The 22849-nt window shown below is 38.1% G+C and overlaps 1 protein-coding gene across 1 annotated transcript in view; it reads right to left on the bottom strand.

Moving 5' to 3' along the window:
* LOC141441460 (orexin/Hypocretin receptor type 1-like) overlaps nucleotides 1-22849 on the bottom strand; it is a 233215-nt gene that overhangs the window by 12807 nt on the left and 197559 nt on the right. Inside the window, exons 2-7 of the mRNA XM_074106209.1 lie at nucleotides 16985-17794; nucleotides 9718-9865; nucleotides 7044-7185; nucleotides 5466-5599; nucleotides 3953-4109; nucleotides 349-461 (exon numbers count right to left, since the gene is read on the bottom strand). Of these exons, the coding sequence (XP_073962310.1) occupies nucleotides 349-461; nucleotides 3953-4109; nucleotides 5466-5599; nucleotides 7044-7185; nucleotides 9718-9865; nucleotides 16985-17716 (1426 nt within the window). The 5' untranslated portion in view covers nucleotides 17717-17794. The remainder of the gene's footprint in view (nucleotides 1-348; nucleotides 462-3952; nucleotides 4110-5465; nucleotides 5600-7043; nucleotides 7186-9717; nucleotides 9866-16984; nucleotides 17795-22849) is intronic.

Below are 22849 nucleotides of genomic sequence, written 5' to 3'. Positions count from 1 at the left end.
TCAGCCGTTACGTCCAATGGACGTCCACTATTGGAGGTAACTAAATATTTCAAAATAAATACAATAAACTAACTTAAAATAAAAAGAGGCTTGACTTTTTCAGTATTATTAATCCCAGAGCGGTGGCGCGTAGTGTGCGTGTTGCGGCAGCCGCCGAGTCGCGTTCTCCTGAGAAGAAGGGCTACGAAATAGCCCGAAACATGTCGAGCTAAACTCGTTTTAAGACGTGAGTTATCCGTTACAATATCATTTAATATTATTAATCCCCTTGTATAACTATGTCATCGTTAAACAGGTGATTATTTATATATTTCTACTACCGTATCTTATATTTTAATAAATACGTACCGCTCATAAAGTTGTAGATAAGTGGGTTGACCGCCGAATTAGCGTAACACATGACGTGAGATATCAACGCGATACACGTTATGACGTCTGTCTGACGCACGTTGAACGCGACCCTGAAACAAATAAAATTGTAATGTTATACAATACAATACAATACAATACAATACAATAAAATACAATACAATAAAAAGACTTCATTTTACACCAGAAATAGTAAGCGATACAGAAAACAGATACACAGAGAAAAAATTACAAGGTAAGCAATAGGCGGCCTTATCTAAAGAAAGAAAGAAAGAAAGAAAGAAAAATGATTTATTAACGGTCCCAACAGTACCACCACCAAACACAAAAAACAATAATATATTACTATACAAGCAAAATCACAATAAATTGTATGGTGATGACACCAATTGTCACCGAAAAAGGGTCTCCACTCAGCATGTGTTGCTACACAGTGGGTGCAGCAACGCTGATTTTCTGCAGAGCCCAAATTTGATTATCTCTATGTTATTTGTTTTTACAAGCTTTTATTTAACTTTCAATGTGTGTATGTATGGGTCAAATCTTGCGTGAATTTTCCATGTTAAGTTGACTTAAACTTGAACATACTTATATAAATCTGGTAAACGATAATCTGGCAGTGACATCCTGGTATTCCGAGGGGTTACTACAAAATTCGTAAATTGAAGTTCGTATCACTCTCATATTAAATAATATAAGCGTGAGCGGGACGGCAACATACAAATATCGAATTTGTACTTCGTAATCAATTCAAATGATTTATTCAGTAAATATGCCGCAATGGGCACTTTTACACGTCATTTTTTTAAACTACCAGCGCTTTCGGAAAGACCACCATTGCCAAGAAGAATGCGCCGCAAGAAACTTGGCAGAAAGTCATTTTTTCATAAAAATATAATTACAAATAAAATACTTAAAAACAATACAATACAATTAAAGAAAAAAAAATACAAAAAATAATAATAAAAGAAATACAGGGATGTATAGGGTCCCTTAGTTACAATACTAAACACTAACTATATCTAAACTATATCTACGTTCAGTGGAAGTGTAGAATGCTTCCACCGTCATAAATTTTAAAATAATAATAACAATAATTTAGTTCTGAAATATACATTTTAGGTCAAGTAACCATTAAGCTTTTGGATTTCGAAGGCAAGTTCACAATATTGGACCAAAGATGGTCTCCTGTTAAGGGAACTCTTCAATGGCTAATAGCACAGATACGAAACTTTTCATCTACGTTCAGTCTTGATGATACAGTCATGACCTTGATGAAAGATTAAAATAAATAACTAAAACCGGCCAAGAGCCGTAGGGTTCCGTAGCCATTACGAAAAAAATAAGTACTTAATATTTTTCTAAGGATTTCGTATTTTATACGGAATCTTCCAAGTTTAGGTATATTTTATACCTTAGGCTGCTATTTAAGAGTAAAACTACTAATAATTCTCAAGCAAACTTAGCCGTCATAGTTTTCCTTGAAAGTTTGATATACTTTACTACCATCCTGTTTTTTTTTTTAATTTTCCACTCACTGGCTTAGATTTTTAGGGAAGGGGGGACGCTTTCGCAAAAAATCAATGAATCGAAAAATTGTTTTAGCAACCCCCAAATGGTTTTAAAAGACCTATCCAACGATACCCACACTACAAGATTGGATGAGAAAAAAAAACACCCCCACTTTACGTCTATGGGAGGCAACCTAAAAAAAATTTTTTTTTATTGTACCATTTTGTCGGCATAGTATACATATATATCCGTACTAAATTACAGCTTTGCTTTCTAGCAACTAACGATACCTAACGATTACTTTTTATTAACTGACGATTAAATGTGATGCCGTCGCCGTCTATTCGAACAAAATAAATAGAGACGGCATCACATTTAACCGTCAGTCAACACTAATCAATGGATGGTGAAACAGCTCCTTAGTATGAAAGCTGATTCAAGTGTCACCACGACTGCAACGCACCCCCGTCCCACATCTCTACTGTATGGCTTACGCCTAAAATAACTCCATATTGCACACTTTGTTACGTAGATTTTTGTAAAATATTGTATTTTGTTATCTTGTACTACAAATTATTCAATAAATTATCTTATGCTGTCTTATTTTATTATATTTAGGGGCTGTTTCACCATCCATTCATCAGTGTTAACTGGCGGTTAGGTGTGATGCCGTCTCTATTCGTTTTGTTCGAATAGACGGAGACGGCATCACATTTAACCGTCGGTTAACGCTAATCAATGGATGGTGAAACAGCTCCTTAATACTATACTTTAGCGTACACTTTGACCTACCTGGAAATCTCTACGGAAAACTCGGTAAACGTTTTTAAATCTCATATCTCATTAATTTATATTTTTCTCATAACCTTTGAAGCGTTATAAGTTACGCAAGTTTGAAAACTTTCTCTACATTCCCTTGTGGGTACAGTCGGCAGCAGAAGTGGATGAGCGGTTACGGTACTCGAACTCGACCACTAATGCCAAGGTAATAGGAGTGTTTAGATCACTTTCAGCATCATAATCATAACTTTACTTACTAGACCTAAGATTATTTCATGTTTGATATTAGCATTCTTTCGTGAATTTTATGAATAAATAAAATAAATACACAAGGAACTAACCGCTCACTCAGACAAGAGATGTCGCTACTAAGCAATCAAATTATGACGTAAGTCCTAACTCGGATTTTTTGTAATATTATAAAGGTGTTAAATGATATTGTACCGGATAACTCACGTCTTAAATCAAGTTTAGCTCGTCATGTTTCGGGCTAACCCGTAGCCCTTCTTCTTAGGAGCAACGCGACTTGGCGCTGCTTGACTGCTCGCGCGACTACCCGACGAAACTGACACCGGCGCAGAACTACCCGCGTTTTCATCGTCATTTTCGTTATAACTGTCAAATGTAGGGTAGTCAAAGGTACGTTCACACTAACCGATGACGCAACACGAGTATTTAACACTGTTTTCCAACTCGGTGGTACCGTCCAACCACTCTATCTCGGTTAAAATTCGGATGACGACTAATCTTGTTCTTGTTCTCGTAAGTTATCCGGTACAAAATCATATGAGTGCGTCTCACGGTAGTGTCATGTTGAAAAAAAAGTTAAATTCTTATTTTTTTTTAAAACTCCTTTTATATGATCTGTGCTGTATTGTACTATTTTTTTTATTTGTCTGGATGGCAAACGAGCAAGTGGGTCTCCTGATAGTAAGAGATCACCACCGCCATAAACATCTGCAACACCAGGGGTATTGCAGACGCGTTGCCAACCTAGAGGCCTAAGATGGGATACCTCACGTGCCAGTAATTTCACCGGCTGTCTTACTCTCCACGCCGAAACACAACAGTGCAAGCACTGCTGCTTCACGGCAGGATTAGCGAGCAAGATGGTGGTAGCAATCCGGGCGGACCTTGCACAAGGTCCTACCACCTGCCATACGATCTGTGCTGTATTGTACTATTTTATCTTGTATTGTTTATATTGTTGTCTTGTATTATTTGTAGGTACTGTTGGCAATTAAATATTTTCTTTCTTTCTTTCTTTAAAATTATAAAGGTGGTTCCTCACCGAAGTACGGATATGAGATGCACGGGGAAGTAGCAGACCGCGAACATGACTACAACTGCGACGAGCATCTTGGCGGCTTTGCGGCGCGAGCGCAGCTGCCCCTCGGTTGACGCGTTCGCGTGGATAGATGGCGTTGTTCGCCGGTTCGCTGCTAGCCCTGTTGAAAAAAACACAAAAATACTTTCATCCACATCTCATGATGCTGGGCACAGAACTCCTCTCAGAATGAGAGGGCTTGGGCCATAGTTCCAACGTGGGCCCAGTGCGGATTGGAAATTTCACACACCATTGAAATACTTCGCAGGTTTGTGCAGGTTTCTTCGCGATGTTTTCCTTTAGTGTAAAGTTCATGGTAAATTTCAAAGGTAGTTTCGCACATGAATTTCGGAAAACTCAGAGGGTTGAACCCACGATCCTCTACTTGAGAGGGCATAGGTCAAACCACTAGGCCGCCACGGCTCTTTCACATTTTTTGGCCCTTCGCTCCCTTTCCAAACCTAGATCTAAGATTAGCTGTCACCTCATGGCCGAGATATTTGACTTTGACCACACGTTCAATTTGTCTACGCGTAGATTTTTTAAAATCATGGCCCCTGTTTTTATATAATAGGGGGCAAACGACCAGGCGGGTCACCAAAGCAATCGCCGTCGCCCATGGACACCCACAACATAAGTTGAGTTACGGATGCGTTGCCGGCCCTTTGAGAAAGGATAAGGCTCGTGTTTTAAAGATCCGTAAGTGTACCGGTGTCCAGAAATACTTAGGTGGTGAGGGTGGAAAAAAAGTCGGGTGCGAGTAGTGCGATGGACAAACATACTAGGCAATAGATCGAACAACTTCCCAGAGCACTCTCCTTGACAAATACGGTATATGATACATAGGGATGCAATGCAACATCTCTGGTATACTGCCGTTTCGGCAAAATATTTTTCGCCAAATTTCACTTTCAAAAAAACTTATCGCAGTAGTTTCATTACCCAAACGAATCTTCACCATATTAACATTTTGCATTTTATTCATTTGGTCAAATTATCATTTGGCATAATTTTACATTATCAAGTTTTATTATGATAAACGTTTTCTTTTGGCTAATAATGTTATATATGACAATTCGCACACGAACCAACCACAGAAACCAACTGCTACCTGAAAAGTAGGTTAGGTTAGGTTAGAACTGCGTCCCCCACTGAAATAAACCATCAGAAACAGAAGAAGTAGGTTATTATGCCATGCAATATTTTGGGAAGAGTGCTTTATGCGAAACAATACATTTTGACTAAATATTACTTGGTAATATGAAACATGACTAAGCAATTATTTCTGAAAAAATAATTTGCCAAAAAAAAATACTAACTGTAAAATTGCGATAAGTTGTTTATAGCAAATGATTTTTTGCCAAATGATAATTTGAGTATAATATTTTGGGATGTCATACTTTGGGAAAAGTTTTTTGCCCATACATTAGGCCCGGTCTGTGGACATCATTTGTGAAAGATACGGAAATATACTTACAATTCTTACAACTATTTTGTCCAGTAGGCGTGGTACACAGTTTATGTGACTCGGTATGGCCGGGGATGTTATCAGAGCGCCACAGTACACGCACGATCTGGCAGTAAGCTATCATCATCAGGAATAGTGGTAGCCTGAAACAAAGTAAACGTTCGAAGGTGAGCAGTGCCTCTAGTGTGGCGTTTTCACAAAACATTCGTTTACTATTCGAAGACATAAATCGAGCGTTGGATCGTCAATACGTAGCCGCCACATGTCCACGGTGCGGCGTCGTCACCCGTTTTCGTTACGATACGCGGACGAAATAGTTTACGTAGCAAACCTACACTCACAACAGTTGTTGCGCAAACTTTCCGCTAGAGGCGCTGTCCGTGTTTCCATACAAATTGAGACTTTTAACGCGAACGCGATCGAGACGTATTTTGTGAACGGGAAAATACACTAAGCATACAGCTCGCACTATTTTTCAAGCGTCCACCCGCTCCGTGCAAACCGCATCAGCTTCTAGTGCTAGCGGTATGCCAAAAAAGCTGCAAATGGTGTTAAAAGCATAATAACGTAACCAAAACTTTCATTTTTAATACAAGTTTTTTTGCTGACTGTACTTTTTGTTGACTGTACTTGCATTGTCACCCAAACTACATTTGCATACCAAATTTCAAGTCGATGCTATTAACCGTTGAAGAGTTCCGTCCTGCGGAGACGATCCTGGCCGGACTACCAGGATGTCACTACTAGGTTATTGTATTGTCACGTGATTTACATAAGTATGCCAAATTTCAAGTCAATCCGACTACTGGAAGTTGGTCGAATTTAACTTGCAAGATTTGACTACAGACAGACAACGGGACAGGTGAAACTAAATAAAAGCTTGTACAAATCGGAACGATTGATCTTTAGGCCATACGAATCAATTTAACCCGTAGCACGAAAAAAAAAACATTCAACCGTATCATATCTGGAGGAGCCCAAACTTGGTATGTTTTGAAAATGATTTTTATTTTGATTTAAAACAAGTGACTGAAATATAATGGAGTGATATATTCTTTTAATCGAATTAGTACCTAATCCCTTTCATTAGATACCACACACGATAGGTTTCAGAACATTTTTTTCCCATACAAAAAAGGTGACGTCATAATTCTCTCCTTTTTTGTTTTTTTTTTTCGTGTTACGGGTCAAATTGATTCGTATGGCCTAAAGATCAATCTTTCCGATTTTCATGCTTTTAACACCATTTGCAGTTTTTTGCTGAATTTCGGGGTGTACCGCTAGCACTATAGCGTAGGCTTTTATTGTACCTGCCTACAAAAAAAAAACACAAATAGCGGCCTTATCGCAAAGGAAAACCTCTGCCAAGAGCATAGCGAATTAAAAGGGAAAAAAACATTACATTATGGCCAATTTTATATTAATTATAACAACTATCTAATTAGCCCCAATTAGTTCAGTCAGCTTTGAGCTTTTAGACCTGCAAGAAAAATCTTGCAAGTTGCATTACTACAAATTAGTTGGCTTTACAGCCTGAAATGCATCTTGCGCGAGTTTCAGCAGGTCTAAACCGAGCTTTATACTTACGTGTAAAGGAAAAGCGCCTTTACGATGCTCCATTTGAGTTCACTTTCGTCCGACCACGTGGGAGTGCATTGCATGAAGTACTGCACGTTGAACCTCAATGCTATCTTCCTCTGCACTTGGAGGACCACCAGCTCTGGTACATCTGAAGAAATACTTGTTTTTAATTTATTAAATCGACATGTTTCGGACTAACTCGTAGCCCTTCCTCTTGGAGCAAACTGCTGCAAAACGCGCACTGCGCACCACCGCTCTGCTCAAGCGACTGCTCGATGAAACTAAAGGGCTTATTACACGTGACTAAATTTAGGATACTAAATGATTTAGAATCCTAAATTTAGTCAAATGTAATAAGCTTTTGGGGTCTTTTGAATGAATCACCACGCACCATGAATAAACGTTTATTCCGTTCAGTTGACTGAACTCTTGAGAGTGTACAGGCAGTTACAGTTCGGATCAGAGTATATATTAACAACGTGCCACGGCCGCGAGTCGTAGAGGAAGGATTAGTTTACAGTGTCCTAGGCCATCTTGTCGTAACCGGGCAATCAACGTCGACCGCCAGGCGCGCGTGATCGTTGATTGGCCGGTTCGAACCGTGGTGCAGAGATTGTGTAATTAATTAAGTTAAAATAGTGGCGGGATAATGCGGCAGCGCTGCTGGTCGCTAATAGCGCCACATCACCCCCCCACGGAGAGATAAGCTCCACACAAGTGGAGATAAGCTACAACATATCGGGAACTTCCCACACACCATTGAATTGCTTCGCTGGTTTGTGCAGGATTCCTCACGATGTTTTCCTTCACCGTAAAGCTTTAATGTGCTTTCGCACATGAATTTAGAAAAACTAAGAGGTGCGAGCCGGGCTTGAACCCACGATCCTCTGCTTGAGAAGCGATAGGTCAAACCACTAGGCCACCATGGCTAATGGTGTACAGTTCAATAAACATAACAACCCTATTCAACCAAAACTAAGCTCGTTCTAAAACCAACAGACGTTGTGTCGATGACTGATAGCAAAACTTTCGCATTACTTATCTAAATTTAGTACCTTGGAGAACTTTGGAACTTAAAGTATAAATTTTGAACTAACTTTACGAGATAAGCATTTCAAAACAATATTAGATCAACTTCTTGTGTTACTTTGTAAATGATACAATAAACGAGATCTTATTTTATGATTATCTAAGCTAAGAAGAACTCATTAAGAAAAAATCCTCAATTTATCGTAAGACAAAGATATATATTTGCAACTATCAAAATAGAAACGTTATTTCTATCACAATAATGAACGAAGAGCCCGCGGCAGGCAAACTTTCGTTTCTTATAGGTACTAATAGATGCAGAAAGTTTAATATATGGTACTAACACAGATAAGAACGATCCCTAACTATGAAATTTGTTTATTGAGCGCTTTCGAAAATATCAAGTATCAAAATGTCATAAAATTTCACCTTAAATTCGTTATACAATACAGTATAATAACTTTATTGAACACCAACACATAGTAAGCAGTACAGGATATAGGGATTTTGCAAGGTAGGTAAGTAATAGGCGGCCATATTGATTCAGAGCGATCTCATCCAGATCTTTCCAATTTTCAAATATTTTGTTCGGAACGATATTTGAAATCACGTTCTTAAATTCTAGACACCTTGTAAGGGTGTAACCCCCTGTCAGACAACCCTAAATATGTTTGAATAGACGCCTGTCTAATTATATAAGCAAAGTATCACTGAGTATTGGATATTTGAAATGGGCGCTAATTATTTAAAGTATTATTAGAATTTAACGCGATTGCCATGAGCTTTGGCTCTAACACCTAATAAACAACGCAAAATGGATGACAACATTATCGGTGCGTATATAAGCCTGCGTATATTGAACATCGTCAATTGATAGTAAAGTTGATGAGGTGATACCATTCAATAACAAGTAAGAGCCCTTTGCAGCTTACAGAACAAATATTTTTTCTCAAACACGACATGAAATATTGACGTTGTACAAATAATAGGTCGGGAAGTATCACGCTGCAGGCGCTGCGGCTCGGCTGCCGGCGCGCGGTCACTCTAGCGGCCAGCAAAGAGATTTCATACAACTTTTTCGGCCGCTGGCCGGCAATGCGACCGTCTTTTGTTTCAACTCGCGCTCTCCGGCACCTCCGCCAGCCACAACAGCACCGCCCTTGTCCGCCGCCAGCAGCCAGCGCGACACGCGCGCACGCAACAGGGCGACCAACTAGCGTCCCGCCATTTCTTGATTTTTTGTTTTATTTTGTCATGTTTGAGAAAAGCACTATAAAAATTTGAGCCGGAACGGGGGTTGCCGGTCTCGCATCCCTATCCTGTCTATATCTTCTTGGGCAGCTACCCCCTACTTCCCAGCCTCTACAGATTATTTACCGCACCAAAGACCTTGCTTTATTATTAAAAATTACAAGTATTATGTTGTTTCGACAAAGTAATAATATAATAAAAACACTTGGTATTTCTTTAGATATGTTCTGTTCCTGTTCTACAGCAAAGAATAGCGTGCAAAAAAGGACTACAATGAACCAAGAGCCCGCGGCAGCCAAAACTTCGTTAAACTATAAAGCTGAATTTTTTCATTATTTTTCTGAAGCTCTTGCTTTACAACAGACGTAGGTGCAAAAGAAAAAGTAAAAGATGTACTTACTAAAGAGCAAAGACATGAACCAAATGACGAGGATGGCAGTCTTGGCGCGGCCGGTGGTGGACTTGAACTTGAGCGGGAAACAGATGGCGTACCAGCGGTCCACGGAGATGAAGGTTAGCGTCAGCACTGACACCGTCACGGACACCGACTGACGAAAAAAAGATGAGCTTCAACAACGACATCTCGAAAATACAAAGTGAGACATGGATGCACAGAAAAACCAGAAAAAGAGACCAGCACTGGGAATCGAACCCAGGTCCTCAGCATTCCGTGCTGCGTGCCCCCTGATTATAACCCCTGAGGGGTTTTAGCACGCAGCACGGAATGCTGAGGACCTGGGTTCGATTCCCAGTGCTGGTCTCTTTTTTTGGTTTTTCTGTGCATAGTCTCAGTTTGTATTTTCGATATGGTTTCACGGGATACCCGTAAAAGTAAAAAAATTGGAGTTGAAATAAAAAATACAAAAAGACTCCAAAAAACGAATCATAACGACATCTCTTGAAGTCTTCGTGCCTTGAAATTCTTTCATCATCATAAAATCATAGTGCATGACAAAAATACGCAAAGATTGCTTCAAACAAGCGTACAGGTAAGTTATTTATTTCATGTTTACTTAATAAGCCATTTATTTCGGACACAACCCATAGAGGTTAGTAACAATGAAAATAATAATAAAAAGTGGTGTTAGTTAATCAATTAGTTATTTTTGGGAACTAAATATAACTCGATCGCGCCTGAGATAGATACCACACTCCTCAAATCCTATAGGCATGATCAAGATAAACCATGTGGCTTACTGGCACAGTTTTGAAGCAACTTAATCCATCTAATGGATTCTGTATTATCAAATAATCTTTTTAGCTTGAATAATTTTGACAATGGGATCAAATTGAAGGCAACAATTTTATACTTTGGCGGGCTACTTCGAGGTGTCTATTGTGCAGCTAATTAATGCAATAATATTGATTTTTAAAGTGTAAAGTTCCCAAACTACACTGGGCTCGCATAGCAACTACGGTCCAAGCCGTCCTATTCTGGGAATAGGTCTGTGCCTTAACCTGAAGTAGAACGTATGATTTAAGTCGAAAAATTCAAGTTTTAATTTATTTTTAAATGTATTAATTACACTTTGATTTTCAAATCAGATGTTCAAATCTTAAATCTAATACACACGTTTATATGGAGTCTTTCTGCAATATTTTTTTTAATGACATTTCAGTGCTTGCACTGTTGTGTTTCGGCGTGGAGAGTAAGACAGCCGGTGAAATTACTGGCACTTGAGGTATCCCATCTTAGGCCTCTAGGTTGGCAACGCATCTGCAATACCCCTGGTGTTGTAGATGTTTATGGACGGTGGTGATCTCTTACCATCAGGAGACGCACCTCGTTTGCCATCCAGTAGAATATAAAAAAAAATCTTAACAAAATGTGAAGAATGAGTTTAAGCTAAAGATGGAATTCATAACACTTCACATGCCCGCTCCAATGAGTCTGTTTGAGCAAGCCTTTTCAACTACGTGTCTGCCAAAACCCGTCTGACATTATACATTTCATAACAAGGCGTCGCGAGGGGATCTCGAAGCACAACAAGGAATATATTATTACGGCTTTTAAGCAAGAATAGACACGCATACAGAATATTTGCTTTAACGGCGTCTGTTAAAGTCAAACCTGTTAATTTCATTTCAACAATTTTTAGGCTCTACATTTGCTGAATACATTAATTTAGTTGTTTAAGCTGTACATTCTACTCCTACTAATTTTATATTTTTTTAATCACACTTAGGTATTAAAAATTAAAAAAACCCCGACACAAAAAAACGCCAGAAAAATATAAAAAACGCCCGAAAAAAACCCCGCCAAAAAAGACAACTAAAAAGTAAAAAATAATTATGCACTAGCTAGTTGCAGGTAGTAGCTGTTGCGCGACTTCATCTGCGAAGAATTCGTTTATCCCTATCCCGCGGGACTATGCTGATTTCCCGCAAAATTAGCCTAAGTTAATTTAGTATAATAACCTAGTAATATTTTTTTTATCTAAGCGTCGTCGGTGTCGGGGGACCGCTGAGGTTAACAGGAAACTAAAGTACATATGTTGCATTCTTTAAAATATTGACCTTAGCGGTCCCCCAGACAGACACACAGATACACAGACACAGACATACAGACACACAAACACACATAGCGGTCAAACTTTTAACGCCCCTCTTTTTGCGTCGGGGGTTAATATAAAATATGTACCTGTAGCTTTCTATATTTCATTTATGACGTTAAAACGATCGTAATTCCAATACGCTTTCTTAAGTAAGTACAGTCCAACAAATTGAATCATGACCTAGGGTGGAACCTTTGTGCTACTAATGTTGACAACTCATAAATACTTTAGTCAAGGAAATCATAGTGAAATTGATTATTAAAAGGTTCCATCCTAGGTCATGGTTCAATTTGTTCGACTGTACGTACCTATTTTACCTAAAAGTAGCGTACTCATAAATACTCGTGGACCTAGTGTTTGGATCTATTCTTTTTGTGGACGCGTACTCGGAAGACTTGGTACGCATTTTATCTAGTACAGTCACCAGCACCAATATCTGACACAACAAGCGTGCATAAACACACATTAACTCACATTAGTTATAAATAACTTTAAGTACCTTTTTTTATACGACTGGATGGCAAACGAGCAAGTGGGTCTCCTGATGGTAAGAGATCACAACCGCCCATAAACATCTGCAACACCAGGGGTATTGCAGACGCGTTGCCAACCTAGAGGCCTAAGATGGGATACCTCACGTGCCAGTAATTTCACTGGGTGTCTTACTCTCCACGCCAAAACACAACAGTGCAAGCACTGCTGCTTCACGGCAGGATTAGCGAGCAAGATGGTGGTAGTAATCCGGGCGGACCTTGCACAAGGTCCTACCACCTGCATAACTGCACCTATTAATATTTATGAACCTCTAGGTCTTTATATTGTTTTTGGTTTTACTTGTATACTCATTAATGTATGACTGTATGTGTTCTTAAAATAAATAAATATCTGATACGACTTTATTTCCAGGGCTGGAAGGACGTGTCAGATATTTTTGCACGCAGATAATTAATGCTGGTGACTATGCGTCTTATCTCTAAGGCTGGCTGAAGTAGCATCACAAAGATTAACGTCGCAGAGAAATTACGATGGGAAAGTTCATTACTTTTGTAGCATTCTTGCCCTCGTGTGTTCAGAGTAGCATTCTAATTGGTTTTAGTGGTTTACTAATGTTTCAGCGAAAATTATTTAGCAAATTATTAGCTCCCAAACTATTTATCCTATATTTTTATTTTTGCAGGTGGCAGGACCTTGTGCAAGGTCCGCCCGGATTGCTACCACCATCTTAGTCGCTAATCCTGCCGTGAAGCAGCAGTGCTTGCACTGTTGTGTTTCGGCGTGGAGATTCGAGTAAGACAGCCGGTGAAATTACTGGCACTTGAGGTATCCCATCTTAGACCTCTAGGTTGGCAACGCATCTGCAAAACCCCTGGTGTTGCAGATGATTATGGGCGGTGGTGATCTCTTACCATCAGGAGACCCACTTGCTCGTTTTCCATCCAGTCGAATCAAAAAAAAGGAGAAATTTCATTTCCCAACTCAACATTTCGCATTGTTATCATTTCCCAACTAATGATTTAATTTTGATAAATTATTATTACTCAAATTATTACCTGGGATTTTTTTAAGATGTCATTTGCGTTTTCATCAAATATGTTGATTGGCATTCTTAGCAAGCAAACAAGCAAGCAAGCCATTCATTTTTTTCGTTCTGTTACAAAAAAAAATCTAACATCGAAGGCGGGAGCGAAGCGTAGCGTAGCTTCTGAACCTAACATATCCAATCCAAGTTACTTCTGCCCAGTCTCGTCTTGCTCGTTTGCTTCGCTCGCTCGCCGCCACATAATTTAACATTGATACATGAGTGATATACCTAAACCTACCTTATGTATAAAAAATGACCAAATGTTATTTGACAATTTGTTATTTGCCTAAGCCAATCATTTGCTACAGAATGATTTGCCACATAAAAGTGTGATGAAGTAAGATTTTGCAATATAAAAATGATGCGAAATAAGAAAACTGCGAAATAAAGCTATACCAGCGATTGGTTTGCCAAATGAAATTTCGGCGAAAGGTGGGTTGCTAAGTGAAATTTGGCGAAACATATTTCGCCGAAAAGGCAGTACACCGGTTTTAGTTCATATAACCTATAAAAACCACTAACCGAACCTTAAGAGGGATCAGAAACTCACGCTGGCTAATTAGCTATTTTTACGCACGCAACTAAGTGCCTTAACTCTTTACAGGAAGGGCGGTAGTAGCTTCTACTTTACAACAAGTGCTACGGACAGAAATTGATTGTCAAGCGACTTTGATCGAGGACGGCGTGTTAAGTCGAGCCTTAATATTGCCCAATTAATATTGACCTGTAGTACAATGTTAGGTTGAAATTGATGTGGGTCAAGTGTAATTAGATGGTGAACTACGAGTAACATTCGCGAATAAAAATAGATTAATAGAGTAGTTTTATTTGTAAATAATTAGTGAACTACAAAAATTAACGACCTTACGATAGCTACGTGTAACATCCGGTGGCATGTTGAACGGTTATGTTGCTCTCTGATGATGAACTCTGGGTGAGTTTGAAACGCGTCAGCGTAGTGCGGTTGTGCTGAAAGTTGGGTCTGTGTGATCTGTGTGTGCTTACAGCGTAGAGGCGGAACTGCTGTATGAAAAGACATTTTATTGTTGCAAGAACGTATGTAGTTATGAGTAAAATAATTGTTTATATTTCATAACCTAATATGGACCTATGCAAAGTAACGCCAGCGCGAGCGAAGCGTCTTTGTTCCATTTTGGACAAAATGCTTTCGTATATCAGACCAGAGGACGTCCGGCCGATGCCCGGCTGTTCTCTACAGATCGTATTTCTCAACTGATTCTTGTGAAATTGTGTGTGTGTGTGTGTGTGTGTGTGTGTGCATGATTTTATGGATTTTTTGCTTGATCCTTGAGTCGAGGCAACCATAATTGTTACAGCATCCTAAAGCCATTGTTGTATTGATAAAAAAGTACATGTACCTATTGTATGTCAAGGATCCGCGCTTAGTGTCAAAACTTGTTCCAAAACAATCACGCTTCCTCAATGAATTCATCCTATATTCGGCCTTTAATAAAGAACTGAGTAATTTATTCATGGTCCCTTTACAGTGGGAGTTGTGAACGAATTTGATTTACAGGCATATTGTTTTGTTCACGGTATAATACAATGTATGCAGATTTAAATGAAAATGTGTGAATACTCCAGTGTCCTATAAAAATCCAGTTTAAACTTGAACCTCGTTCTGTACCATTAATAAATGGGGATGGTACCATTAAGTTGCCGTATTTATTATGAGCTGTAAACGATTCACCGATAGATTCCGTGTAGCAATGGCTATTATGACGTCACTTTTTTGGCAGCTTCATCGAAATACACCCTCTGTCCATGTGACCCAACTGCCTTTGTCCTACCGATAGGGCGACATGTTTTTTTCCTATCCATAAAGACATAGACATAGGCATAACTTTATTTTGACATCAAACTTAAAATAATACATAGTTTACAGAAAAGAAAAACATTTGATGATGTCAAAAAGGAATTGACTCAGCATTATGCTGCGGTAAGTATATGCTGCCTACTACAGCGCTGATTTTCAGCCAACACCTTCATATCTTTGCACCTAATGTGTTGGACCGGAATCAGCGCAAATAAGCTATATAGGTAACATACGTCAATGAAACGTCTTAACGATGTTACTGTTATTTAGTTAATTTAAGGCCGCGTTCCATCAGAGATATACGTGGTAGCTAAGCGGTGCGAGGGTGTGTAGCGTGGATGTGAAACGTTGTGACTGTTTCCACCACAGATGTGCAAGGCAGCTAAGCAGTGCTAGGATGTGTAGCGGGCTTTTTTCAAATAAGCGAGCAGGGTGCGGTGAAGCAGGAGAGGACTGAATTTTCACAGACACACACACACACGAGAGGAGCGCGCGCGCTGGTGACTGAATTTTCACAAACACACAATACCTCAACACATGCCTCGCACACATCCTTCTTTATTTTTTTCAAAGCTTTCAAAGTTGTTTCAAAGAGAGAGAAACCAAATTGCAGAGTCTGATGAAACCATCAAAGTAATGCAATTCAAAGAAAAACCCCAAAATGCCATGGAACAGTAACAGTTGAAGATAAAGATGCCAAAAGGAGCTATGAGGACGTCATTATTTTTATTTGAAAAATTCGTACCATTTAATTGTGCTTCCGGTTCGGCGGTTTTGTAAACAAAAGGCTGTCCGCGAAAAAAGTTAAATATCCTTGAATTTGATAGTTAGAACCGGCCTTTTGTCAGTATAAAAGAAAGGAAAAGATTAAAGATTTTGCACCACCACAAAAAGAATTGTTGTGTCTTTTAAGCAATTGTGCTTTGACGAAAATTTTGAGTAGGCTTTTGTTATCAATAGCAATATTTTATTCAAGTAAATATATATATTTATAAAACCAAAAGAATATATACATATTTATTAGTGATACAGAATTACGTATTATAAATAAACTAGGCATTATACAGTAGAAATATGGTTAATTTAGAATTTGTAAATATCTATCCAAATACGTCAATCAAATAAAGCAGGCAAAATGGTTTTCAATAGGAAATATTACTGTAATATTCTGCCGTCAGAATGCAGCACTAGCACAAACCGTAAATAGTCTTTTAAATGTTTTAAATGTCCGTAGGATGCCACAATACTTCCATCAGGAGACCCACTTGCTCATTTGCCATCCAGTCGAATAAAAAATAATAAATTCAATTCAATTCAATATTTTTTTGGAAATATAGCTCTATCGTTACTATCGATGTAAATATCATATTATTTTGCTACCTACTAATCAATATGTCATGATCCGTCATGGTGACAAGCTATAAAGAGAACTGACGTTGTCATGGCGGTTTGTTTACGGTTCGTGCTAGTGTCGCCCCCTGCGCAGAGCTTTGCCTAATATTCACTATTATAACAAGTACCCAGAAAGTTTTTTACGCTGTAAAAAAACAATTTAATAGAATTATTAACAGAACTCCTTTTATCATCAAGCTATGTGATTTGCTTTGCTTGTTGTCTAGTCTAATCATCGCCCAAGAAACATTTCTCAATAAAAAAACTTAAAAATAGTTTAAAAAACTTATCTTGGACTTACCTGGAAATACAAAACTATACGACACATAGCCGTTCCAAAGAACCATGTTTCCGTGACGTCCCATAGCACAGTTGGCGGCAAACATATCAATATCACCATAAAATCAGCCACTGCCAAATTCACTATGAAGTAGTTCGTCACAGTTCTCATAGAGTGGTTTCTATACACCGCTGTACACACCAAGGCATTTCCTATCAGGCCTATAAGAAATACTATCGCATGTGTAGTTATCAAGACCCATTCATAAGGCTGCGGGAATATGTAGTCGTTCAACATATCTATATACTCTTTTTCAGTCATGTTGCAGTACTCTTCCTGCCCCACACAATCAGTATCGTTGTAATCTGCTGTTATATTATCATCATCAGCAATCATTCTAGCAAAATCAACGTCAGATCGATTGGAAACCATCTTGTCTTTGTCGTTAATTTCGTTTTTTAATGATTTGTTCTCTGGAACTATTATTAAGTATTCAGTATTGTTGAATTCGCTCACTCCATTTTTATCTACTAATCTTTTCGTTCTATAACGATTAACTTCTAGATTAACTTCTTTTTTATCAAAGTATTCATTAATATCTAATTTGCTTAAACTGCTATCTAAAGATTCATTAAATAGGGCCATGCTTGTAATGGCTTTGTCATTATTTAAGCTTTCATTAGCACTGAAGCACAGATTCCATATAAGAATCATTATTACTTTGTGGAAGCGTCTCTCGTCTCTCGCCACCATTGTGCTATTGTTATCTTGTCATTTTTCTCCCATTATACTGCTCTAAACTCCTACTTTGAACTTCTGAACTCCAGCCATCTGTAAAAGGAAATTGTAATTAAAACAACGGTTCAAGTTTGCTAGAACTTTTGATATTGAATATCATTATACATAGCACACATATTATGTACAGTATTATTTTCATTTAACGCATTATTATCGAATGTATAATGGCAAGTAGGTATAATATGTTTATGGTCAATAGTAATCGGCATGTTAATTTAATTTCGTTTGCTGTTTACATCCTTTTTTATAAAAATTACTTGGACATTTTTTCAGTACTGTACAGCTCTAAAAAGCCACAAGGAAAAGGGAAATAAAAAAAATGGTCAGATATTTTATGCAACTGTATCGTAATAGGGGTCCTTAAAACGTAGGCGTAGCCGAGTTTCATAATAGGGTCACATGAGTGTTTTAAGACCGAATTACGTTCAGTTGCTTACAATATTTTGTCTACATCCATATATTAAATCCTCTATCATGTGTTCCGCGTTTGTGCACTCTAGCTACGTAGGTAGGTATGTCTGCCCCACGAGCTGCGCGTGGCGCGCAAGCCCCGCTGCTGTAATGATGTATGAAATAGTAGATTGATAACCAAGGGTGGAAAGTGACCCATTTCACCCGAGATATTTCTGGCGCTCGAACGAAGTGAGAACGCCAATAGTTCGAGGGGACATGGGTAATTTCACCCGAGTTAGACACTCAACTTTTCATTTCGACTGTGAGGAAAGTAAAATACTACAAAAAAAATGAGAATAATAATAAATTGAATTTACTTATATCCAACCTCCAACGGTACCTTTTCGACTGGCCACTTGCCACGGCCGACTATAAAAAAAAATCGAGTTGGTCACGACCAAGGAGCTTATATACAAAACTGGAGGTTGAACGCCGAATGAAGAAGTTTGACCTTTTTTACTTAAATAAGGTATAAATAAGGAATATATATTCCATCTCTTTCTTTCACATTTTACGAATGACTTCCATCTCTTTCTTAACCTTACTAAAGAAAGAGATGGAATATGTTCGTGACGTAATAAAGATCAAATTTCTGTTTCAAACGGATGTTCGGCATTCAACCTCCAGTGTTCTAGGTATATATAAACTCCTTGATCACGACGTGCATCTAGATGGCCATGCCGAAACGTGAAAAAAAAGTGTCATTGACGTAACTCAATTATCTTCGACTCCGTGGCTAATCGAAAAATAAAAATAAAATATACTTTCCACCCTAGAGATGAAAACGCAATTTTCCACCCGGCAAATTAAACTTTCCGAACAGGAGAGATGAAATTGTAATTACTATTACGATACAGCCGTGTTCATAATAGAATCCAATGACGTAATGCTGGTCATTATCTATGGTTTTTGAACGCATAATGGAGGATTTATTATATGGGTGTAGATAAACATACTTTCAACACCAGAAACAAGGATAAAAAAATCAAAATTAAAGAAAACATTTTAACAAGGATTGCCGTTAAAAATAAGTTTGTATAATCTAATTCCTCTAGAAATTGCATCATTAGAGATAAATAAGTAAAAAAAAAACTGAAACAGTTTTTTGAAACAACACCACTGTATTCAATAAATGAATTTGTGGACTTGTTTAAAGAACAGTCCAAGAGTCACAACTTTGAATTACTAAATTATCTAAATTAAGATTATAAGTATGTACATATTTCGTTTTAATGACTTACTAAATGTGACTAATGTTACTTAGCCAATAAACGAATTTGAATTTGATAAGACTGTCCGTTGTGTGTAGTTAGTAACTAGGTAGTTAATTTCTGTTCGCGGCATGGTAAAAACTCACGAGAATCGGTTTAGAAATGCTATCAGGTTATACTATTTGATGTTAATTTTATATTATTTCCCTCTTATGTATGTTTCTCTCTCTCTGTTGTGGAGAACTGCCGGACATCCACTAGACATCTGCTGGACATACCTACCTGCTTTTGCCAAAGCTGAAGCCGAGACGTTTTTCTCAGTCAATGCTTAATGAGAAAATATTTGTCATCAGCATCATATTAGCTTGAAGACATCCCACGCCATGGAGAAGTCCAATGGTCTCCATAACTATTGGTTAATACCTTACTCACTTTCAAATGGTTAGGACCTGGCTAGGATCGCGGGATCGCGGTGGATGCGGAAAGCACAAGACCGGTCTGAGTGGAGAGCCTTGGGGAAGGCTATGTCCAGCAGTGGACGTCTTTCGGTTGACATATAATGATGATGGTGATGATGATGACTTCACACAGCACGCGGTATAGCATCGGCTTTAGCAGCCATAATTTTTACGAAAATATTCAATCATCAAGATGAAAAGAATTAACGGCCAACAGTGGAGTATTAGGTTTCCCCAATATTCATACTCAATACTCCTAACACTGAGAAAACATCCAAACAGTATTGATTCATGTGACCTAGGCTTTGAGGAAAACGTGTGAAATTCATTCAGCGTTGTTTATTATCCGTGAACGCGTCAATTACAATAAACACGTATTAACTAGCATTATGAACATGTAAATATTTTCTTTACAAATACCCCTTTAATAATTGATATAGTTGTGTTGTTATTAACCGACTTCGAAATAGGACGGGGTTATACGTTCACTGTTTGATATAATATATAAATAAATAAATTAACGGACAAAACACCAATCCTAGTCCCAAAGTAAGCTTATAGAAAAGCTTGTGTTATGGTACTAAGCAACGGATAAATAAATTATTTAGATAGATACATACTTAAATACATATTAAACACCCTACCCTGAGAAAAACATTCGTATTTTTCATACAAATATCTGCCCGACACGGGAATCGAACCCGGGACTCAAGCTTCGTAGTCAGGTTCTCTAACCACTAGGCCATCTGGTCGTCAAAATATATATTTTTATTCTTAAAATATACTTCAAATGTTAATACAATAATATATTTTGTACTGATTTCAGTAAAAAAACTATGTGTAACTGCCTCCCTCCAGCTAAATTCACCTTAAGTGCGACTAAGGGACTTGTCGTAAGAGTAGAAAGCAGCGCTCTCTACTGCCAATGATAAACTACGGACTCAAAGCTGGTTTTCAGTGCGACCCATTTAAAAAAATAAACTAAACACGAACGCCACGCGTAATTTTTAATATCTTAGCAACTCGGAAAATGGAAGAAGAAGGATGGAATATAATAATAATAAAAATAGACAACCCTTCCAGTCCGTACGCATGCATGTACACGTATACACACGATGTTTATATTGCAAGTCAAAGGTACTGATTTGCTACATGGCTACTGTGCTAAGATCTAGATCCAGAAGCAGTGTAAGTTTTATTTGTTCATGTATTAAGAAAACGGATTGGTTAGAGCACTAACTTTGGATTTACTATCTATTTTACATTGTAAAATACCGTCAGCAGAAGTGGAGTCCTTTTGGTGATCAAACGAGGGTGTCTGTGACAAGCTGATCGTAAGGTCCGTTTGACAACTTTGGCATTTGCGCCACAAATTTGCAGTTGAAATAAAAAATACAAAACGACTCCAAAAACCAATCTTAATTTGCGTAACGTTTGTGATTGGTTAAATAAATAAAAAACCGGCCAAGAGCGTGTCGGACACGCCCAAAAAGGGTTCCGTAGCCATTACGAAAAATTAAGTAATATTTTTCTAAGTATTTCGTAATTTATACGGAATCTCCAAGTTTAGATTTTATACCTATTGCTATAAGAGTATACTAATAATTCTCAGCAAACTTAGCCGTTAGAGTTTTCCTTGAAAGTTTAATATACTTACTAATTTTTACAAATTTTTCAATTTTTAGATTTAGATTTTAGAGGGGGGACGCTCGATTTTATGAAATTTGCACTTTAAAGTTGAATTTTCGCAAAAAAACAATAAATCGGAAATCGTCTGGCAAACTTCTAATGGTTTTAAAATACCTATCCAACGATACCCCCACACTACATTGGATATTTTCGTCTATTTTATTTTTTTTTATTGTAGTATTTTGTCGGCATAGTTTACATATATATCCGTGCAAAATTACAGCTTTCTAGCATTGATAGTCCCTGAGCAAACCCGCGGACGGACGGACATACAGACAGACAGACAGACATTGTGAAACTATAAGGGTTCCGTTTTTGCCAATTTGGCTCCGGAACCCTAAGAATGAGCCAATCGCAAGCAAGACTGTAACGTCAAACGGAGCTTTGATACTAACGCCATCTAGATATATTTTGCCTGTCAACAAACCTTCATTACACATGACTCTGTAAATAATTTTGATAAACACAACAGCTAATCAATTTCTTCTATCCTTAAGACTTCTACTGCTTCTGAATTATAGAAAAACTATAATTGTTTTTGTACATTAATAATTTTTACCTTTTTCCTTATTCAGGTACGAATTGCTTAAAATTAAAAATCGGTACGACGCAATTTCTTCTAATAACATAAACAATGAAAAGCTTCCAATAAAAGTCAGTTACGTTTATGGCGTCATTAATACGCTAATTAAAGTTAATTAATGGTATGTCGGCAGTTTATCTCGATAACGCCTAAATGTATCTTTCATGGGCTCATTACCGATGCTTTGCATGCACAGAGAGACGACTGCTCTAATTAAAAATGTCGTTTATTGCGGCATTAATATAGTGGACTAATTTTTTCGTCGGACTAGAAATTCCTTTACTACTCCAAACGGCTGTTTAGAAAGGAATATCGTGCGATGTGAGACCAAGATAATAAGGCTAAGGTGAAAGTTATCATGGATGTCATGTGGTGGAACATGTCCGTCAGAACAGCGGATACACGCTGAGGGTGTTCCAGCTGCAGTCGCGCCACTACGTGCACTTCAGCTCGTTGCTGATGGGGACCATCGTGAGCGCTGCCTTCTGGCCGAAAGACGTCATGTTCCGGGGCACCATGCCGCAGATGAATGCGACGTCAGGGACTGTGACTCAACGGGGTTTTTTCACCTAATCAGTTTTAAATATTATTGATTAGGTATACCAGGGTATATCAGGGTTAGGGTATGTTAGTCTGTAAATTATTGTATGGGCCAAGTTGCCCGAAATAAATGGATTTATTATTTATTATTGGA

This window comes from Choristoneura fumiferana, chromosome 24, assembly GCF_025370935.1.
Source record: "Choristoneura fumiferana chromosome 24, NRCan_CFum_1, whole genome shotgun sequence".
Lineage (NCBI taxonomy): Eukaryota > Metazoa > Arthropoda > Insecta > Lepidoptera > Tortricidae > Choristoneura > Choristoneura fumiferana.
This window is presented reverse-complemented; position numbering and strand designations above follow the sequence as displayed.